Here is a 21,881-nt window from a genome sequence, read left to right as displayed (position 1 = left end):
CACATTTACTAAAATCATTTAAATGTGTCTAAGTGACAAATTAAAAATATTTTATTATTGTCAGATCATTGTACATATTCTGAGCATGTATGTTGACATATTACTTCAGACTCAGAGCAGTTTATAAAAAAGAAAGAACTATGCAATTTGTCTTCTCATTCAAATATTGTTTTGAATAAATAAAAACAAATGGAACATACGGTACTTGTTTTGATTACATGGCTGTTATTTGCCTACATGCAATTATTTAAAGTTTGACTTTCATCAAAGTTTGAACATTTTCAATATAATACATTATATATTTACACACATGCACACACATAAATAGTTTGTACACTACTACTACCCCCGATACTAAAGTCACCCCCGCCCTGTTTATAGCAAAAGCTGGCTGATCCCACAGTGTTGTCCTCCTAAACCTATCCACCTTATTTTTGAATGCCCCACTGTACAAATAATTGTGGGTACAATTTCCGGTTTAACGTGACTTATTGTTGCAGCTTGCCATTACCTTTGTTATACTCTTTGGCTGCAGAGCCGAATTATAAACCGGAAACTGGAGTACGTTATAAAAGTTATAAATATAGTCACGTTATAAACAACTAACCAACGCTGGGAGTCCGTATGGAAACAGTGTTACTCGAAATGGTTAAAAGTTAAATCAATTTGGTCATTTAGTGGTGTTTTACTGCCATGTAACATAGCTAGCTAACCGCAAACATTAGCCACAGTACGCTGCGCACTGCGCTCTTAAAGGGATATTTATCGACGAGACTTTTGCCAAGCTGGACCTGATTAGTGATTTGCTCCGTTCGCCCAGACGGGTGTCAAGCTGTCAGCAACAAGGCTGGGAGGATCACACCGGAAGAAAAACGCATAGGCATCATGGCCGCTAGAAATAAGGTGGTACATTTAACTGATATCAAAGCTTGAAAAAAGAAAAGTTTGAACTCTAAAGGTAATCAGTGGACCTGTGATTCGTCATGTCTATTTCACACTGATGAAATGCAATCAGCTCTTCTCAGCCTTTATATATATATATATATATATATATATATATATATATATATATATATATATATATATAAAATATATATAGTTTATATATTCTTTTTGCCCATTTTGCCTTTATTTGATAGGACAGTATGTGCTAGACAGCGACAGGAAAGCAGGGAGGGAGAGAGGGGAGGACATGCAGCATATGACCGCAAGTCGGATTCGAACGCGGTTAGACTGCGTGAAGGACTAAAAAGGGTTTATTCACATCAGTCTCGTTTGGAGCATTTGCTCCGAAACAGGAGCACTTTTCCCCCTTGGTGCGGTTCATTTGGGGGAGTGTGAACACAGCAATCGCACTCGGATGCGGGACAAAACAAGCGGGGCCGAGATCGCCAAGAAAGGCTGGTCTCGGTCCGCTTCCAAACAAACTCTGGAACTGTTCGTTTGTGGTGAGAACGTGATCCGATCTTGATCAGACACAACTGCAGGAAACAACTGTGTAATGGCCTGAAGAACGAGCATAAAAATGCTCATTCATTCTTCAGAATCTGAAGAATGAAGATGTTTTTAACCTATAAAAATGCTTGTCTGAAGTTCAGATCCTGTTTTGGCGACTTGTGAAACTAGCATTTGCATGGATTAACTTTTGGGGATTTTTGCATGATTTCATCAGCAGTTTGAACTTGACCAACTTGCCTCTGGTCTCCAATATGGTAAACGAAAACAAGTCGTGGTCATCAGAGCCAGCCTTCTTTGTGATGAGATTGTCTGATTCAATCAGATCTGATTCAATCAGTCCGATTGTTGACAATCAGATTTCCTGGAAGGGGGGATTAGTTAAATAAATAAACTCTTTCTCCCACTCTCTCTCTCTCTCTGTCTCTCCTCACGCACCCGACGTACAATGTAGGTCTACCCAAAACACACACATTCTTATAATCATATAAAATCGCTGGGGATTATTTTTTCCATCCCGGGAGGCTACCTACCAGAGTCTCCTGGCCAATTTGGAAACCCAGTTTCCAAATACGGGACGATTTCTTATTTTAAGGGGCGGTTGGCAACCCTAGGCTGGCTACTGCGAGACTACCACCAGAGGGGAGGATCCATCAGCTGAAAGAGGCGGAGCAACAACGTCACATGTCTGAGGTTGCACTGAAAGTAACTCAGAGCACACAGCACTGCTGCAGAGGAGAAAAGAGTGCTTTGTCTCGACAAGAAAAATAAAACCAGGGCCATTTTTAGACATACACAGGTGAGTACAGCAGACCATATTTACTGTCTTTAAACTGAGAAATAACACATCATTGAGCTGTATCCACATAGGATGTTTCACCATTTTTTGTTATCACAACTATTTATCTGACTTTGATATTTGTATACAGATATTCAAGAATGATGTACTTATAATGTTGACTTTTCACACTTTCACTTTAGGTCTCAGTGTCTAGAGATGTCTGCTGCCAGCAGTCTCCTCTCTGAAGAGCAGCTTCTGTGCTCCATCTGTCTGGATGTGTTCACTGATCCAGTCACCATACCATGTGGACACAACTTCTGCAAGAACTGCATCACACAGCACTGGAATGTTAATAGGTGCCAGTGTCCCATGTGTGAAGAGGTTTTCAACACAAGACCACTGCTGCGGGTCAACACTTTAATATCTGAGATGACTCAGTTCAGAAAGTCAGCTCAAAGGAAATCCAGGAGCTGCTCAAAGTCAGACCAACAGAGTGTCAAACCTGGAGAACCCGTTCCCTGTGACGTCTGCACTGGGTCCAAACTGAAGGCCCTGAAGTCCTGCCTGATGTGTCTGGCCTCCTACTGTGAGACTCACCTGGAGCCTCATCAGAGAATCACACGGCTGAAAAGACACAAGCTGATCGATCCTGTGGAGAACCTGGAAGACAGGATCTGTAAAGATCATGATCAACTCCTCCAGCTGTTCTGCAAGACTGACCAGATGTGTGTATGTCTGCATTGCACTGCTTTGGACCACAAGCAACATCATATTGTTCCTCTGAAAGAAGAATATGAAGGAAAGAAGGCTGAGCTGGGGAAAATAGAGGCTGAGATTCATCAGAAGATCCAGGAGAGACGACTGAAGATCCAAGAGATCAAACACTCAGTGGAGCTCAGAAAGGAAGATGCGGACAGAGAGATAGCAGACAGTGTGCGGGTGTTCTCTGCTCTGATGCAGTCTGTGGAGAGAGGCCAGGCTAAGCTTATTGATACTATTGAAGAGAAGCAGAAAACTACAGAGAAACAGGCTGAAGGATTCATCAAAGAGCTGGAGCATGAAATCTCAGAGCTGATGAAGAGAGCCGCTGAGGTGGAGCAACTCTCATGCACTGAAGATCACCTCCACCTCCTCCAAAGCCTCCCATCCCTGAACACGCCTCCACACACCAAGGACTGGACAGAAGTCAGTGTCCACTCCACAACATATCAGGGGTCTGTGTGGAGAGCTGTGGCTCAGCTGGAGGAGACTCTCAGGAAAGAGATGGACAAGCTGTGTGCTGATGTTGAGCTGAAGAGGGTCCAGCAGTGTGAAGTGGATGTGACTCTGGATCCTCATACAGCACATTGCGATCTGATCCTGTCTAATGACGGGAAACAAGTAAAAGATGGTGATGAAGAAAGGAATTTCCCAGACAACCCAGAGAGATTTTCTTTATGTCCATGTGTCTTAGGAAAGCAGAGCTTCTCTTCAGGAAGATTTTACCATGAGGTTCAGGTTAAAGGGAAGAGTGACTGGGAGTTAGGAGTGGCCAGAGGGTCGATCAACAGGAAGGGAGACATCTTACTGAGCCCAGAGGATGGCTACTGGTCTATAGGGTTGATGAATGGAAATGAGTACAAAGCTGCTGCTGGTCGTTCTGTCCACCTCTCTCTGAAGATGAAGCCTCAGAAGGTGGGGGTGTTTGTGGATTTTGAGGAGGGTCTGGTCTCCTTTTATGATGTAGATACTGCAGCTCTTATCTACTCCTTTACTGGCTGCACCTTCACTGAGGACATCTACCCATACTTTGGTGCCGGTCTTAATGGTGGTGAAAACTCTGCCCCACTGATCATCTCTCCTGTTAATCACACAGGTTAGACTATGGATTCACTGATCATCTCTCCTGTTAATCACACAGATTAGACTATGGATTCACTGCCATTTAAGAGAACACATTTTGATTTGTTCAAGATAATTTGATTAATCTTCGCCACACTAAATACAAACGATGTCTGGACTGGCAAGATGATGTCTGTCAATCATTAACGCTGTTATTATTTTCTGCTTAACATAACTGCTGTTAATATGTTAGAGCTTACTTTTATATTTACTTTTTGCTCGCCTTTCGGGATGGTGGGGGGGGGGGTGATATCCAGTGTTGGGCAAGTTACTTTCATTTGAAAGAATTTATTAGGGTCTGAAGTCAGTGTAAACCGTCCAAAATTCTAAATGTTATCTTTTTCCTTTGTTATTCTCATCTATAGTGGATATTTGCATAAAAACACACAATTTGATTAGGAAATTAAAAATTGTATGCCCTCATTGGTGTGATAAGATTTACAGTATGATCTTTCTGTTTTTTTAATAAATAAATATTCAGATCCAGTTCAGTTTTGACTCATTTTCATTTCAAAGTGTTGCTGTAGAGATGACACACACACACACACACACACACACACACACACACACACACACATGACGACGACATCAGTTCATATTCTACTCATAGCCACTGTTGTGAGATCCTCTAATCTGGCCATGATTATGATAGGCTACTTGGGTCGGAGTGGGGGGGGGGGGGGGGGGGCAGTAATTAGCAACTGGTTCCCATAGAAACAACATCATAAATGAATGGTAACAATGTAACTCACAACACGCCTACCTACTCCACTCAGCTACACTTTGCACTGTCAGGGACTAATGATGTGTATGATGTGTTTCAAAGTGTTGTTGTAGAGATGACACACACACACACTATATTTGTGTATTGGAATTATCGGATGCGATGAAGTTGAAAAACAATGACGTTATGCCATCTCCTCTCGTGCCCTGATTCGCTTTGCTGACTAGTGCCAACCACCGTCACCGACACAGACAGCCGAAAATCACCTTGGTGTGTCTGTGCTTTGAGTTCATACATACAGGCAGCCATGCTTTTAAAAGCTTTCCTTCGAGCCGGATTTGAACCAGCGACCTAAGGATCACTGTCAACACCACTACAGTCCTCCGCTCTACCAACTGAGCTAAGGCTGGGGAACATTAGTCCGTAAAGAAGGGGGGGGAAAGGGGAGAAAGGGGGAAGAAAGGGGGGAAAAGGGGGAGGAAAAGGAAGAAAATTTGGGAGGACGCAGGTTCGAATCCAGCTGTGGACTTACTTGAATTTTGTCCAATGTCATTCAGTTATTGCCTTGGTGCTCTGAAACGATGTCAATGTGCTGCAACTCAAATCTAATTAAACTATAATGTTATTTTGATCAACTTTTAATGCACCATCACATTAGGCTACTTGTGTAAAATGGAAGAGACAGGTTTACAATCCCACCTCAAGCATGTTGGTAAATATGCAATGCATGGTTTTAAAACTGGGTCTTTATTATTGTAATAGGGAAAGAAAGTATGCACTTTAAATATTTAGTTTTAGGCTATCTCAAAAGTGGGTAATGCCCTAAAGAAAAGTTGAAAGTAATGATTGAATGAGTGATAACTGATTTGAGCACTTTATTGGTCATTCAGTCAAGTATAAAATGTATTGGCTATAATGTATTATGTAGTAGATTTAAATATCATGGTATTATCAAAGACACGAAGAGAGAATACATTTCAAATAAATTCATCATTTACAAAAACAAAACGATTAGACAATGTGCAATCTAAATCAAATAAAGAACACAGTGGACAATGAATAATAATAAACAGCAATGAAAAGAAGAAAAAGAAGAAAAGAGACAGAGAGGGTCCTTTGAATGAGAGTTCACTTGTCTGACCCCAGAGTGTCCAATCACAGCTAGAGAGCAGGAGCTGACACAACCAAATGGCAGCATCAGAAAGGGTCAGTGTGAGTGTAACTTTGTGTAGATCAGTGTCGAGTGTGTGTGGTGAGTGTAACTTTGTGTAGATCAGTGTCGAGTGTGTGTGGTGTGCAAAAAGCTGGCATCTGTATGCTGCCATCATGCTGGCGTCAGCAGCTCCTGGGTCCAGGTCTTGATGATGGTGGGTTGTGTTGGAGGCGAGCAGGCTCTGCAGACACCACACTGACACTTCACCACTGTAGGGAAAACACAAACATGGGACACATCAGACTGATAGATACACGTTGTAGATGATAGATGAAAAGAGACATAGTTGGCATGGATTAAACAGGATGAATCACATTTTTGATGTAGATCCTGGACCTGTTAGTAAGTAAGCAATTAACTAAGAAAGTAACGTTTATTTGTAACGTTTATTTATATAGCACCTTTCACAGAGCAGTCACATTGACTGGTGATGTAGGGATGGATCAGGTCACAGATTTACACAGGTGCCTGACCATGCAGGGCTTTATAAGTGATTACAAGAACCTTAAACTTGATGGAAGCCAATGTAGGGAAGCTAAGATGGATGTGATGTGACATGTCGTGCTGGACTAAGCAGCTGTGTCCACAGGGAACATCTGTTTGAGCTGCCAGCGCCTTTCTGCAATTCATTCTCTATGGTAAGGACGCTCTAGGAGCGCTCCTCTTCCCAGCACCGCACCTGGTGTTTAAACGCTCTTGATGGCTAGTGTTTTTGGGCAGGGTGCTCTGGGCGCCTCAAGCAGAGAAAAGTTACACTTTTGGAAAGGCAGGCTACTCATCAATGTCAATTTTTTTCAGCAGCAACAAATAAATGCTGTGTCTGTGCACGTTGGAAGCACTCTGGACATGATTTCCAAAGCATTCTGACCTGGGAAAAAAACTAAAAACAAAAAAACAATCCCTGTGGGCATGCGGCCTTAGTCAACAGCACTGGACCATTTGTAGACAGTCCAGGGACCGGTGAGGCATGTCAAAAGGGAATTACAGTACTCCAGGTGGGATGATACAAAAGGCATCAATAATAATCTGTGTGACACAACAGACCTGAGTGTTTGTTTCTAAAATGGGTGTTGGGGGGGGGGGGTGGCATGTACAGGACAATGACTTAACTTGATCAAAGGACATAGCCTGATCAAAATAACACCAATATTTCTAAGATTAGACCATACAGTTAAACACTGAACAACCTTGGAAATGATTTTGTCTGAAGCAATAGTAATGACTTGAGTCTTGTCTGTGTGAGGTTGTTAAAACGTTTTTAACACAATCTGGACAGGAGACACAATCAGGTACTCACTGTCAGGAGTCGTGCAGGCTGGTCCACGCTCGCTGTAGCAGGTGGGATGTGTGCCTGTGCAGACAAGATGTGGTGTGCTGCTGGATGACGAGCAGGAGCTCCTTCAGATACTCCAATGCCTGGGACACGCTGTCTGGAGTGTAGGCGCTCACCTTGAGAAAGATACACAGAGGGAAAAATAAGTCCCAGTGAAATTAAATATGACTATTTCACCTTGTTGGCCAAGGAGGCATGAGGTGAGGTCATACCTAAAGCCCTGCTTGGAGTAGAGGGTCACCTTGCTCCATCTTGCTGGGATACTTCAGTAATCCCTGAGCTGTGCAGATACCTGGCTGTGGCAGTCTGAAACACACAATGCACATACGGTAACTTAACTGGACTTGCATACATGTACCATCACATACTGTACCTAATGTTACAGTGTATTGTGTTAGGGTCATGTTGTTAACTTGAACATGGATAAGCCATATAATCTTACCTTATAAAGGTCATGCCATCTCTCTTTATTTGGGCAAGGAGCAGGTATGTTTCCCTCACTGGATGGCCATACCAGACACCCCAGTAGAGAGCCACTCAGTGTCACCTGCCATAGCCTTGTTGTTTCGTAATGACATCTGAAATGATGTACAGTAGACTAAATTATACTTACAGCAATAAACAAACATACATTAGATACTAAAAACATACAAACAGAAACACAGGCATACAGGCATTTAATGTTTATATCAGTAGGCCTACCTGCTGTTACTTTTATCTGTGTATGAGTTTCTCATTATGCAGATTACTGATAACAAGGTTTACTATTTCTTATTTAGCTGTTAACGTTAACGTGAACTTGGGTTCAGATAGCGAAAACACAGCCACAGCTAACGCTAGTTAGCTTCTCGTTACGTTATGCTGTGATATTTACGTCAAAGACCGCGATCAAAAATATGCGCAAATATCAACGATATGGCCAAAGTGGACGTGAAATATGTGTATTTAATTAAAACATGAAAAGGATCGGCAGTTGCTTACCTGTAAGTTACGTTGTGTAGGGATAATAATAAGAGCTAATGGCTAGCTATCCGTTAGCCAAACAAACCACACACTGGGGTACTTCCGGTGAAGAAGAAGAGGGCGGTGACCTCTCGGCGGTCGGATTCGCTGGGATTGGCTGAATGAAAGATTGGATTCGCCTTCTGATTGGATGGCTTTGTGAAAGATTCACTTGGTCATTTGATAGGCTTCTGAATTATTAGGCTCGCCATGTGGTTGGTTCTTGAAAGATTAGGCTCGGCATGTGGTTGGCTTTAGAAAGATTGACTTCGCCCTGTGATTCGTCGACTTGTACAGACGAGCAGTGGTTAGGTACCGCAATCGAAGGGAGCAAACACATCACTGAGAGAGCAGAGACTCCTGGGTCATGCTAGTCATGTGATAACAAGCGGCCCTCTCTGAACAGCATAGAGACAATAGGGTGAATAGTGTGTGTTCTGAGGGGGAACGACTCTGTGTGACAACAATGCGAGGGAGTCATGACAATTCCCTTCTCTCTCTAGGCTCTTTCACACACAGATCGCGCAAAAATTGCCGTTTAGTAGTCCCGCAAAGCTCGCACCCTCGCCACAGAAATTGCTTTCACACAGAGCCAAGCAGCACGGCCACTTTCCCGTGCTGTGGTGTACTTTCAGGTGAAATCCTCTGCTCCCGGATTGAAAGGCGAGCGGAGGGATTTCCAGCTCCTCCTAGCCCAAATGAATATTTTCATAGGTTAGTGTAGCCTAGGCTACTGTATGATGAACGAATTAATTCAACAACAATACTTCCCTCCCTCCTTCTCCTAGTCCGCTGAGCTGGGAGGATAGGTGCACTCGCATGGTGGGCGGACTCGCCAAAACGGGCTCCGCCGCCGCACTCGCAAGGTGGGCGGGCAGATCGATATGGTGTCCTACTAAAATTGAAACGATACACGACCGCCCGCAAATCAAACAGCTGCAGTCTGCATAACGTTCGTCGGGGGAATAGTATGGGCTATAAATGCACATGACTAATAACGTTAGTAGTTTTTGTAAGGGAATGCACAGAGCTGATTTCGAGAGGGAATAACCTGGTCTGAGTCAGACCAACTCGCCACAGACAGCTATAGCCCTCTGAAGCTTATTATTATATCCGTTAATTGTAGCCTACCTACTAATGTCAACATCGTTTGAGCATAAAGCCTAACCGCACGGAGCATTCCTCCTGGCGTCCCTGCAGTCATGATTGTATAGGCTACTTTTTTTACTTTCACTCCTGCACTTTCGTGCTACATGAGGTGATTTCCCCTGTAATTTTTTTATGAATGAGCTGACCATTCGCACCTTTTCCGGCTCGCTGCGACGACCTTTCAAGTGGAGGCGGGTTGCCAGGTAACCCGGCGCTGTTACTACCTCCCGTCGCGGGACAAAAGGCGTAAAACAATTGTCCACCAAAGCGCATTCACGACTTTCACATCGGAGGCGCTAATCCTATTTTCCGTGCATTTTTCGGCTTTCATAGCCGGTGTGAAAGAGCCTTCTGTCTTTTTCTCTTACTGTCTCTCTTCCAGCTAGCTAAAAAGCTGACATTATCTAAACTCAAAATCACTCAACTTAGGGGAAAACATCAGGTCCCAATCAAACACAGTGAATTAACCATGTCTATTGAATTGTGCTGACGTCCAAGTCGTACCATCAGTTCATCACCACTGTTGCGCGAGAGCTGTGGAGCTCCAATATGGCCGTCAGAGGGTGCATTACAGTATCAGCTACTGTACGCATCAGCTGAAAGCCTTCTATAGGTTTTTACAGTCTGACAGTGAGCGCGTTTACATAATAAACCCATTATCTGATTTATAGAGTTACCAGATTATTCAAGTGGTCATGTAAACAGCATATCAGATAAAGGTTATCGATAAACACACCTAGCTTTTTGTTCAGCAAGATCATCTTCACAAATGAGGAGCACTTTTATGACTTTCAAAGTGTAAATTAAAGTTTTTTTAAGTGATTTTCAGAAAACGCTTCAAAAGTCATAAAAGTGCTCCTCATTTGTAAAGATGATCTTGCTGAACACAAACTTCACTGTTTCATACTTCTGTTAACCACAGAACTTATTTCATGCATTTAACTGAAATTCACATACAGAAATCCTTTGACATCGGATGAGATGAAGTTGAAAAATTATGTTCTGCTCTCACTTCTCGTGCACTGATTCGCTTTGCTTGATGACCAGCAAATCAGTGTGATTTCTCTCACCGACTGCCCGACATGATTCTGCTGCGTGGGTCAGTTGGCAAGGCCGAGTAGTGCCAACGCAAATGACAGCCTTGGTGTGTCTGTGCTTTAAGGCTAAGTTCATACATACTGGCAGTCATGCTTTTAAAATGAGCTCCTTCGAGCCGGATTGGAACCAGCGACCTAAGGATCACTGTCATCACCACTACAGTCCTCCGCTCGAAGGGAGCAAACACATCACTGAGCAGCGACTCCTGGGTCATGCTTTGGCCAGCTGGTGATAACACGCATGCTTGACCACCAGCCAATCAGTTTGTCTCACGGACTGCCCGACGCTTATTCGACATGTTGATTCTGCGTCAGTCAGTTGGCAAGGCCGACTAGTGCCAACCACTGTAAAGACTAGGGCAACAGAAGCTCACCGACACCGACAGCAGAAAATCGCCTTGGTGTGTCTGGGCTTTAAGTCTAAGTGGCCGTTCACACCATACGCCGAAGCAACACTCAACCTAAGCTCAACCTAAGCTGAACCCACAAGTTTCATTTAGGCGTCCTTGTTAACAGTCGAAGCCGTTCACACCAGCCGCGTGCCACGCTTAAGGCATGCTCAAGGCACGCTCAAGCGATCGTTCAGGATTCAGTCCTATCTTCCAAGCGGAAGCATGAAGCTGCCATGCCATTGACATGAAGTCGGGTTCAAGGCGCGCCGAGAGGAAATGAGAGAAGGCTTCTTGTGTGACCGGTTAAACGTCAGTTCAGCTTGAGCCTGCCTCAAACTTCAGTTCTGACTATGGTTTGAACAAAGGCTAAGTTCATACATACAGGCAGCCATGCTTTTAAAAGCATTCCTCCGAGCCGGATTTGAACCAGCGACCTAAGGATCACTGTCAACACCACTACAGTCCTCCGCTCTACCAACTGAGCTAAGGCTGGGGAACATTAGTCCGTAAAGAAGGGGGGGGAAAGGGGAGAAAGGGGGAAGAAGGGGGGGAAAAGGAGGAGGAAAAGGAAGAAAAATTGGGAGGACGCAGGTTCGAATCCAGCTGTGGACTTACTTGAATTTTGTCCAATGTCATTCAGTTATTGCCTTGGTGCTCTGAAACGATGTCAATGTGCTGCAACTCAAATCTAATTAAACTATAATGTGATTTTGATCAACTTTTAATGCACCATCACATTAGGCTACTTGTGTAAAATGGAAGAGACAGGTTTACAATCCCACCTCAAGCATGTTGGTAAATATATGCAATGCATGGTTTTAAAACTGGGTCTTTATTATTGTAATAGGGAAAGAAAGTATGCACTTTAAATATTTAGTTTTTTTAGGCTATCTCAAAAGTGGGTAATGCCCTAAAGAAAAGTTGAAAGTAATGATTGAATGAGTGATAACTGATTTGAGCACTTTATTGGTCATTCAGTCAAGTATAAAAAACGTATTGGCTATAATGTATTATGTAGTAGATTTAAATATCATGGTATTATCAAAGACACGAAGAGAGAATACATTTCAAATAAATTCATCATTTACAAAAACAAAACGATTAGACAATGTGCAATCTAAATCAAATAAAGAACACAGTGGACAATGAATAATAATAAACAGCAATGAAAGGAAGAAAAAGAAGAAAAGAGACAGAGAGGGTCCTTTGAATGAGAGTTCACTTGTCTGACCCCAGAGTGTCCAATCACAGCTAGAGAGCAGGAGCTGACACAACCAAATGGCAGCATCAGAAAGGGTCAGTGTGAGTGTAACTTTGTGTAGATCAGTGTCGAGTGTGTGTGGTGAGTGTAACTTTGTGTAGATCAGTGTCGAGTGTGTGTGGTGTGCAAAAAGCTGGCATCTGTATGCTGCCATCATGCTGGCGTCAGCAGCTCCTGGGTCCAGGTCTTGATGGTGGGTTGTGTTGGAGGCGAGCAGGCTCTGCAGACACCACACTGACACTTCACCACTGTAGGGAAAACACAAACATGGGACACATCAGACTGATAGATACACGTTGTAGATGATAGATGAAAAGAGACATAGTTGGCATGGATTAAACAGGATGAATCACATTTTTGATGTAGATCCTGGACCTGTTTTAATGCCAGGTGTAAATTGAATCCAGCTAAGTAAGTAAGCAATTAACTAAGAAAGTAACGTTTATTTGTAATGTTTATTTATATAGCACCTTTCACAGAGCAGTCACATTGACTGGTGATGTAGGGATGGATCAGGTCACAGATTTACACAGGTGCCTGACCATGCAGGGCTTTATAAGTGATTACAAGAACCTTAAACTTGATGGAAGCCAATGTAAGGAAGCTAAGATGGATGTGATGTGACATGTCGTGCTGGACTAAGCAGCTGTGTCCACAGGGAACGTCTGTTTGAGCTGCCAGCGCCTTTCTGCAATTCATTCTCTATGGTAAGGACGCTCTAGGAGCGCTCCTCTTCCCAGCACCGCACCTGGTGTTTAAACGCTCTCGATGGCTAGTGTTTTTGGGCAGGGTGCTCTGGGCGCCTCAAGCAGAGAAAAGTTACACTTTTGGAGAGGCAGGCTACTCATCAATGTCAATTTTTTTCAGCAGCAACAAATAAATGCTGTGTCTGTGCACGTTGGAAGCACTCTGGACATGATTTCCAAAGCATTCTGACCTGGGAAAAAAACAAAAAACAAAAAAACAATCCCTGTGGGCATGCGGCCATAGTCAACAGCAGTGTACTGGACCATTTGTAGACAGTCCAGGGACCGGTGAGGCATGTCAAAAGGGAATTACAGTACTCCAGGTGGGATGATACAAAAGGCATCAATAATAATCTGTGTGACACAACAGACCTGAGTGTTTGTTTCTAAAATGTGTGTGTGTGTGTGTGTGTGTGGGGGGGGGGGGGGTGGCATGTACAGGACAATGACTTAACTTGATCAAAGGACATAGCCTGATCAAAATAACACCAATATTTCTAAGATTAGACCATACAGTTAAACACTGAACAACCTTGGAAATGATTTTGTCTGAAGCAATAGTAATGACTTGAGTCTTGTCTGTGTGAGGTTGTTAAAACGTTTTTAACACAATCTGGACAGGAGACACAATCAGGTACTCACTGTCAGGAGTCGTGCAGGCTGGTCCACGCTCGCTGTAACAGGTGGGATGTGTGCCTGTGCAGACAAGATGTGGTGTGCTGCTGGATGACGAGCAGGAGCTCCTTCAGATACTCCAATGCCTGGGACACGCTGTCTGGAGTGTAGGCGCTCACCTTGAGAAAGATACACAGAGGGAAAAATAAGTCCCAGTGAAATTAAATATGACTATTTCACCTTGTTGGCCAAGGAGGCATGAGTGGGTGAAGGTGAGGTCATACCTGAAGCCCTGCTTGGAGTAGAGGGTCACCTTGCTCCATCTTGCTGGGATACTTCAGTAATCCCTGAGCTGTGCAGATACCTGGCTGTGGCAGTCTGAAACACACAATGCACATACGGTAACTTAACTGGACTTGCATACATGTACCATCACATACTGTACCTGATGTTACAGTGTATTGTGTTAGGGTCATGTTGTTAACTTGAACATGGATAAGCCATATAATCTTACCTCATGGTCATGCCATCTCTCTTTTTTTGGGCAAGGAGCAGGTATGTTTCCCTCACTGGATGGCCATACCAGACACCCCAGTAGAGAGCCACTCAGTGTCACCTGCCATAGCCTTGTTGTTTCGTAATGACATCTGAAATTATGTACAGTAGACTAAATTACCACAGCAATAAACAAACATACATTAGATACTAAAAACATACAAACAGAAACACAGGCATAGACAGGCATTTAATGTTTATATCAGTAGGCCTACCTGCTGTTACTTTTATCTGTGTATGAGTTTCTCATTATGCAGATTACTGATAACAAGGTTTACTATTTCTTATTTAGCTGTTAACGTTAACGTGAAGTTGGGTTCAGATAGCGAAAACACAGCCACAGCTAACGCTAGTTAGCTTCTCGTTACGTTATGCTGTGATATTTACGTCAAAGACCGCGATCAAAAATATGCGCAAATATCAACGATATGGCCAAAGTGGACGTGAAATATGTGTATTTAATTAAAACATGAAAAGGATCGGCAGTTGCTTACCTGTAACGTTGTGTAGGGATAATAATAAGAGCTAATGGCTAGCTATCCGTTAGCCAAACAAACCACACACTGGGGTACTTCCGGTGAAGAAGAAGAGGGCGGTGACCTCTCGGCGGTCGGATTCGCTGGGATTGGCTGAATGAAAGATTGGATTCGCCTTCTGATTGGATGGCTTTGTGAAAGATTCACTTGGTCATTTGATAGGCTTCTGAATTATTAGGCTCGCCATGTGGTTGGTTCTTGAAAGATTAGGCTCGGCATGTGGTTGGCTTTAGAAAGATTGACTTCGCCCTGTGATTCGTCGACTTGTACAGACGAGCAGTGGTTAGGTACCGCAATCGAAGGGAGCGAACACATCACTGAGAGAGCAGAGACTCCTGGGTCATGCTTTGGCCAGTGTGCATACAGGAGTCCTGTGATACCACGCATGCTTGACCACCAGCCAATCAGTTTGATTTCTCTCACTGACTGCCCGACACTGATTCGACATGTTGATTCTGCGTCGGTCAGTTGGCAAGGCCGACTAGTGCCAACCACTGTAAAGACTAGGGCAACAGACGTTCACCGACACAGACAGCAGAAAATCGCCTTGGTGTGTCTGGGCTTTAAGTCTAAGTGGTGATTCACACCATACGCCGAAGCAACGCTCAACCTAAGCTCAACCTAAGCTGAACCCACAAGTTTCATTTAGGCGTCCTTGTTAACAGGCGAAGCCGTTCACACCAGCCACGCACGTGTCACGCTCAAGGCATGCTCAAGCGATCGTTAAGGATTCTGTCCTATCTTCGAAGCGTGACGCATGAAGCATGAAGCTGCCAGGCATGAAGTCAATGGCAGTTGTGTGCGGGTTCAAGGCGCGCCGAGAGGAAATGAGAAGGCTTCTTGTGTGTGTGACCGGTTAAGCTTGTGGCATACTCTTCGCGCCCAGCCAAGCGCACGGCGATTATGACGTCATCGCACGGGGCGTGTCGGGGGGCGAGGCCTGAGCGCAGCGCGGCGCGTCCAAGGAGATTTTTCTATCAGCGCGTCGGGTTTTGCTGCCTGTGCCTGTGAGATCTCCGTGGTAGGCTATCAGCGGATATCTGCTGTGATTGAGTCCTCACCGTCGTAAAGTTGCCTTTGAAGCATGGCGTTCGATTATAACGAACTAGTTGTGTGGCTTAGCCTTCCCAAATGTTGAGGGTCGTTTTTTAGAATTTAATACATAGAATTGGGAACGTTATGCGCACATACAAGTCAGTTCAGCTTGAGCCTGCCTCAAGCTTCAGTTCAAAGGCTAAGTTCATACATACAGGCAGCCATGCTTTTAAAAGCTGTTCCTTCGAGCCGGATTTGAACCAGCGACCTAAGGATCACTGTCAACACCACTACAGTCCTCCGCTCTACCAACTGAGCTATCGAAGGGAGCAAAGACATCACTGAGAGAGCAGAGACTCCTGGGTCATGCTAGTCATGTGATAACAAGCGGCCCTCTCTGAACAGCATAGAGACAATAGGGTGAATAGTGTGTGTTCTGAGGGGGAACGACTCTGTGTGACAACAATGCGAGGGAGTCATGACAATTCCCTTCTCTCTCTAGGCTCTTTCACACACAGATCGCGCAAAAATTGCCGTTTAGTAGTCCCGCAAAGCTCGCACCCTCGCCACAGAAATTGCTTTCACACAGAGCCAAGCAGCACGGCCACTTTCCCGTGCTGTGGTGTACTTTCAGGTGAAATCCTCTGCTCCCGGATTGAAAGGCGAGCGGAGGGATTTCCAGCTCCTCCTAGCCCAAATGAATATTTTCATAGGTTAGTGTAGCCTAGGCTACTGTATGATGAACGAATTAATTCAACAACAATACTTCCCTCCCTCCTTCTCCTAGTCCGCTGAGCTGGGAGGATAGGTGCACTCGCATGGTGGGCGGACTCGCCAAAACGGGCTCCGCCGCCGCACTCGCAAGGTGGGCGGGCAGATCGATATAGTGTCCTACTAAAATTGAAACGATACACGACCGCCCGCATATCAAACAGCTGCAGTCTGCATAACGTTCGTCGGGGGAATAGTATGGGCTATAAATGCACATGACTAATAACGTTAGTAGTTTTTGTAAGGGAATGCACAGAGCTGATTTCGAGAGGGAATAACCTGGTCTGAGTCAGACCAACTCACCACAGACAGCTATAGCCCTCTGAAGCTTATTATTATATCCGTTAATTGTAGCCTACCTACTAATGTCAACATCGTTTGAGCATAAAGCCTAACCGCACGGAGCATTCCTCCTGGCGTCCCTGCAATCATGATTGTATAGGCTACTTTTTTTACTTTCACTCCTGCACTTTCGTGCTACATGAGGTGATTTCCCCTGTAATTTTTTTATGAATGAGCTGACCATTCGCACCTTTTCCGGCTCGCTGCGACGACCTTTCAAGTGGAGGCGGGTTGCCAGGTAACCCGGCGCTGTTACTACCTCCCGTCGCGGGACAAAAGGCGTAAAACAATTGTCCACCAAAGCGCATTCACGACTTTCACATCGGAGGCGCTAATCCTATTTTCCGTGCATTTTTCGGCTTTCATAGCCGGTGTGAAAGAGCCTTCTGTCTTTTTCTCTTACTGTCTCTCTTCCAGCTAGCTAAAAAGCTGACATTATCTAAACTCAAAATCACTCAACTTAGGGGAAAACATCAGGTCCCAATCAAACACAGTGAATTAACCATGTCTATTGAATTGTGCTGACGTCCAAGTCGTACCATCAGTTCATCACCACTGTTGCCCGAGAGCTGTGGAGCTCCAATATGGCCGTCAGAGGGCGCATTACAGTATCAGCTACTGTACACATCAGCTGAAAGCCTTCTATAGGCTTTTACAGTCTGACAGTGAGCGCGTTTACATAATAAACCCATTATCTGATTTATGGAGTTACCAGATTATTCAAGTGGTCATGTAAACAGCATATCAGATAAAGGTTATCGATAAACACACCTAGCTTTTTGTTCAGCAAGATCATCTTCACAAATGAGGAGCACTTTTATGACTTTCAAAGTGTAAATTAAAGTTTTTTTAAGTGATTTTCAGAAAACGCTTCAAAAGTCATAAAAGTGCTCCTCATTTGTAAAGATGATCTTGCTGAACACAAACTTCACTGTTTCATACTTCTGTTAACCGCAGAACTTATTTCATGCATTTAACTGAAATTCACATACAGAAATCCTTTGACATCGGATGAGATGAAGTTGAAAAATTATGTTCTGCCCTCTCTTCTCGTGCACTGATTCGCTTTGCTTGATGACCAGCCAATCAGTGTGATTTCTCTCACCGACTGCCCGACATGATTCTGCTGCGTCGGTCAGTTGGCAAGGCCGAGTAGTGCCAAAGGACTAGGGCGACAGACGCTAACCGAGAGCGTGGTGTGTCTGGTAAATGTGTTGTATTGAGAGCATGTTTGAGAGAGATTAAAAGCAGCACAGAGTAGGCTATCAGGGCTGAGAACTGAAACGGCTATTCAGTAAAAACAAGTTAGGTGATTCATTCATGTGCTGATGTACGGTCGTCTGAGAGTGAAAGCGCACTCAGTACTGCACATAACAGCGTTTCATTGCGACTTTTCACGGGCTGTTCTCACTATTACCATTGTACAATACATGCTGATCACTTCTGAGTATGAAAGCATCTGCCCCAGCGCAGACCTGAGTATAATGAGGCCTTAAGCGAGAAGATCACCTTGGTGTGTCTGTGCTTTAAGTGTAAGTTCATACATACAGGCAGTCATGCTTTTAAAATGAGCTCCTTCGAGCCGGATTTGAACCAGCGACCTAAGGATCACTGTCATCACCACTACAGTCCTCCGCTCTACCAACTGAGCTATCGAAGGGAGCGAACACATCACTGAGAGAGCAGAGACTCCTGGGTCATGCTTTGACCAGTGTGTAATGTGCATACAGGAGTCATGTGATAACAAGTGGCCCTCTCTGAACAGCATAGAGACAATAGGGTGAATAGTGTGTGTTCTGAGGGGGAACGACTTTGTGTGACAACAATGCGAGGGAGTCATGACAATTCCCTTCTCTCTCTCTCTCTTTTTCTCTTACTTTCTCTCTTCCAGCTAGCTAGCTTGTGTGTGTGTGTGTGTGTGTGTGTGTGTGTGTGTGTGTGTGCGTGTGCGTGTGCGTGTGCGTGTGCGTGTGCGTGTGCGTGTGTGTGTGTGTCTCTTACATGTGGTGACGTTACTGGTGAGTGCTGCAGACAGGCCCTGTGGGTAATGAGACTGGACCGACACCAGGTATCTGGACAGAGACGACAGGTTCTGGACCAGCACTGAGTTCACTCCTGACACCTCCACCTGCACACGGAGGGAACCAAGGAGGACATGTGTGGCCAAGTGAGAAATAAACGGGGAAACACTCTGAGTGTGAAAGTCGAATGCGAGAGTAAAATCTATCAAGTAGATTTTACTCTCTAGATGTTTTCTCATGAAATCACCATCATGACTTTTTAAGTTGACCTCAAATCTATTGTAACTTTTTTCGATTTAGCTGTTTCTCTCTTACATTTTTGCTCCGTTTAAATGACTTGTGACAACCACTTTGTGATAGTGTTTTGAAAAGGGATCCACCACTAAATTATAGTTCATCATTATTGATATTTCAGCCTGTGTGTGGAACCCACATCAGCGCCATTTTTTTTTTAGACACAAGGTTTCTAATTGAGCAGCAGCGGTGGATTGGGACGTCACCTGCTTGACGTCGCTGCCGTGGTTGGTGCTGCAGGTGACCCTGTGGCCGGGGACGTCCACGGCCCCGGGCACCCAGCTCACCCTCAGCATGCTGTGGGTGACCATCGGGAACTGGACGCTCAGCGGGGGCGGGAGCGGGACTGTCGGGAAGGGGGGAGGAGGCAATGAAGGAGGGAGGAGAGGAAGAGAAGGACAGATTGTTTACGAAGTGATACATCACTGCTATGTCTGACCTCAGCCATGCTGTGGATGTCTGTAACGAATTTGGGACGTTCTGGAAGCGTGCAAGTGGAGATACAACAAAATGACGTGGAGAATGACAGGTAGGTCCTTCCATCTCCTAGATCAGGGGTTCCCAACCTTTTTTGTGCCAAGGACCGGTAGATAGATGGAAAAAAAAGTCGCGGACTGGTTGTCAATTTGAATAATAATAAATAAATAAATACCTTTTGTTTTGTTTTTTTAATAAACATAGGCTATAATATTATAGGCTGTGTGGTAGTTGAAACATAGTTTCAAGTTGATGTTTATTTATGTTTGTAGTTACCGGTCTGCGGCCCGGTGGTTGGGAACCACTGTCCTAGATCATCTCCTATGATGCTGACAAAATGGAAAATATGCGTATACATCCAGGTAGGGCATTCCCTGCTTACTAGCAACGCGAGGGTCGCCTCCGTGTTGCCTCCGGCTTGCTCCATGCAGGCACAATTGCCCGTGTCGGGGGAAGAAAGATTTTTTTTTTTTTATTGTACAAAATCGTCAACATGATGTAGTAATGCGTGCCTTACATGTGGTGGCGACGGCGGTGACGGGGTCGCTGGGCTCCTCGTCGTAGAGAGCGTACAGGGTGACGGAGTAGTCTGTGGCCGGTACCAGCCCCGCCAGCTCCACCACTGTCTGATCTGCACTGAACTTCTCCTGCAGAGACAGATCGAGGCAATAAAACCCCAGCGTGAGTTTGGTCAAGGCCTGGTTCAACGTGTTCATCCTCCTGAGATATGGAATGAGAAATCTCTCACCACAACAAGGACCTGGTTCATGAAGACACATTACAGTGACAACGATGACAACTGTCATGCTAATAAGCAGTGTTGGTTACTTTCAAAATGTAATATACTACATATTACTAGTTACTTTCATTTGAAAGTAATAAGTTACTTTACAATAATACTGTCTGTGTAGAGTAACTTGTTACTTATTACACTACTTTTGCATTACTTTCACCAAAATAACAGCAGTAGCAGAATGACATCGCCGCCCCGGAACCATCCCGAAAAATAATTTCAATGGCTTGAAGTCAGTGTAAACCGTCCAAAATTCTAAATGTTATCCTTTTCCTTTGTTATTGGTTATTTACATAAAAACACGCAATTTGATTAGGAAATGATTGTATCTTTATTTAAATATGTGCTTTGATTAAGAAAAAGCAACTCAATTTGCAACTTGTGTTACTTGACAAAGTAACTGGTATAATATTACTGAAATCCTATTGGTAATAAGTTATATTACTGAGTTACTGCTAAAAGTAATATATTACATGTACTATGTTACTTTTTTAATGAGTTACCCCCAACACTGCTAATAAGCCTCGTGTCATATCATGTCCTGACCATAACATTTGAATTCAAGCAACATGTTCCTGACACGTAGTTAAAAACACATTTAACCCATTGATACCTGATGCAGCATTTGGGTGTATATCGCTCATTTGTGTGTGTATCCCTTTAAGACCGCGAACCGCGCCAAATGCTGCATCAGGTATCAATGGGTTAAGACAGGTAGGCAATGAAATCCTCACAAGGATTTTCGTTTTTATCCTCAGACTTTTACTGTAATTAGTTTTAACGTACACATACCGATAATTTGGACCATTGAATTTGCATACAAGCATTGCACTGCCCTCTCCAGAAACACACACACCTCCTTGGCGTCATCAGGCTCTCCGTGGCTCAGTGCGGAGTACAGGACCATGTACTGGGTGGCACCGGGTGCTGCACCCCAGCTCACCCGCAGACTGCTGGGAGACGAGGGAGTCACCTCCAGGTTGGCAGGCATGGCCAGGGGCACTGAGGAAAGGAGGGAGGGAGGGAGGGAGGGGAGGGGAGGGGGAGAGAAAGGAAATGACACGAGAGATGAGGGGATGCAGTGTATAGCCTTGTGTCTTAAAGAAGCGGGTGAGAATACGGGATGTAAGGAAAGTCTATAGAACACAATGTGTAATGACTAATGTGTCCTACAGGTGGTGACGGTTCCTCTGAGGGCCAGGCCCACGTTGTCGTCGTACACAGGGAAGATGGACACGTGGTACAGAGTCTGAGAGGAGAGGCCTCCGAGCTGCACGCCGGACTCCGATCCCTTCACCACCACCTACAGGCACACACCGACACAGACAGTCAGGTGGACAGACACAGACACAGACACAGACACAGACACACACACACACACACACACACACACACACACACACACACA

General features: G+C 44.5%; 1 protein-coding gene and 1 long non-coding RNA gene across 2 annotated transcripts in view; both read right to left on the bottom strand.

The window, feature by feature from the left end:
* LOC310794919 (collagen alpha-1(XX) chain-like) overlaps nucleotides 1-21,881 on the bottom strand; it is a 104,225-nt gene that overhangs the window by 59,649 nt on the left and 22,695 nt on the right. Inside the window, exons 12-16 of the mRNA XM_083656953.1 lie at nucleotides 21,647-21,776; nucleotides 21,330-21,475; nucleotides 20,198-20,327; nucleotides 19,410-19,549; nucleotides 18,890-19,016 (exon numbers count right to left, since the gene is read on the bottom strand). Coding sequence (XP_083513079.1) covers nucleotides 18,890-19,016; nucleotides 19,410-19,549; nucleotides 20,198-20,327; nucleotides 21,330-21,475; nucleotides 21,647-21,776 — 673 coding nt within the window. The remainder of the gene's footprint in view (nucleotides 1-18,889; nucleotides 19,017-19,409; nucleotides 19,550-20,197; nucleotides 20,328-21,329; nucleotides 21,476-21,646; nucleotides 21,777-21,881) is intronic.
* Nucleotides 5,693-14,773, bottom strand: LOC310795047. The gene is made up of 8 exons (XR_014553597.1): nucleotides 14,699-14,773; nucleotides 14,164-14,296; nucleotides 13,934-14,027; nucleotides 13,677-13,828; nucleotides 7,830-7,934; nucleotides 7,600-7,693; nucleotides 7,352-7,503; nucleotides 5,693-6,263 (listed from the first exon to the last, which is right to left on the bottom strand). It is a non-coding gene; the product is annotated as an uncharacterized lncRNA (long non-coding RNA).

Source organism: Poromitra crassiceps (assembly GCF_964638095.1).
Source record: "Poromitra crassiceps genome assembly, chromosome: 20".
In the NCBI taxonomy this organism is placed as follows: domain Eukaryota; kingdom Metazoa; phylum Chordata; class Actinopteri; order Beryciformes; family Melamphaidae; genus Poromitra; species Poromitra crassiceps.
Note: the sequence above shows the minus strand (reverse complement) of the source record. Positions and strands in the feature narration are given on the sequence as shown.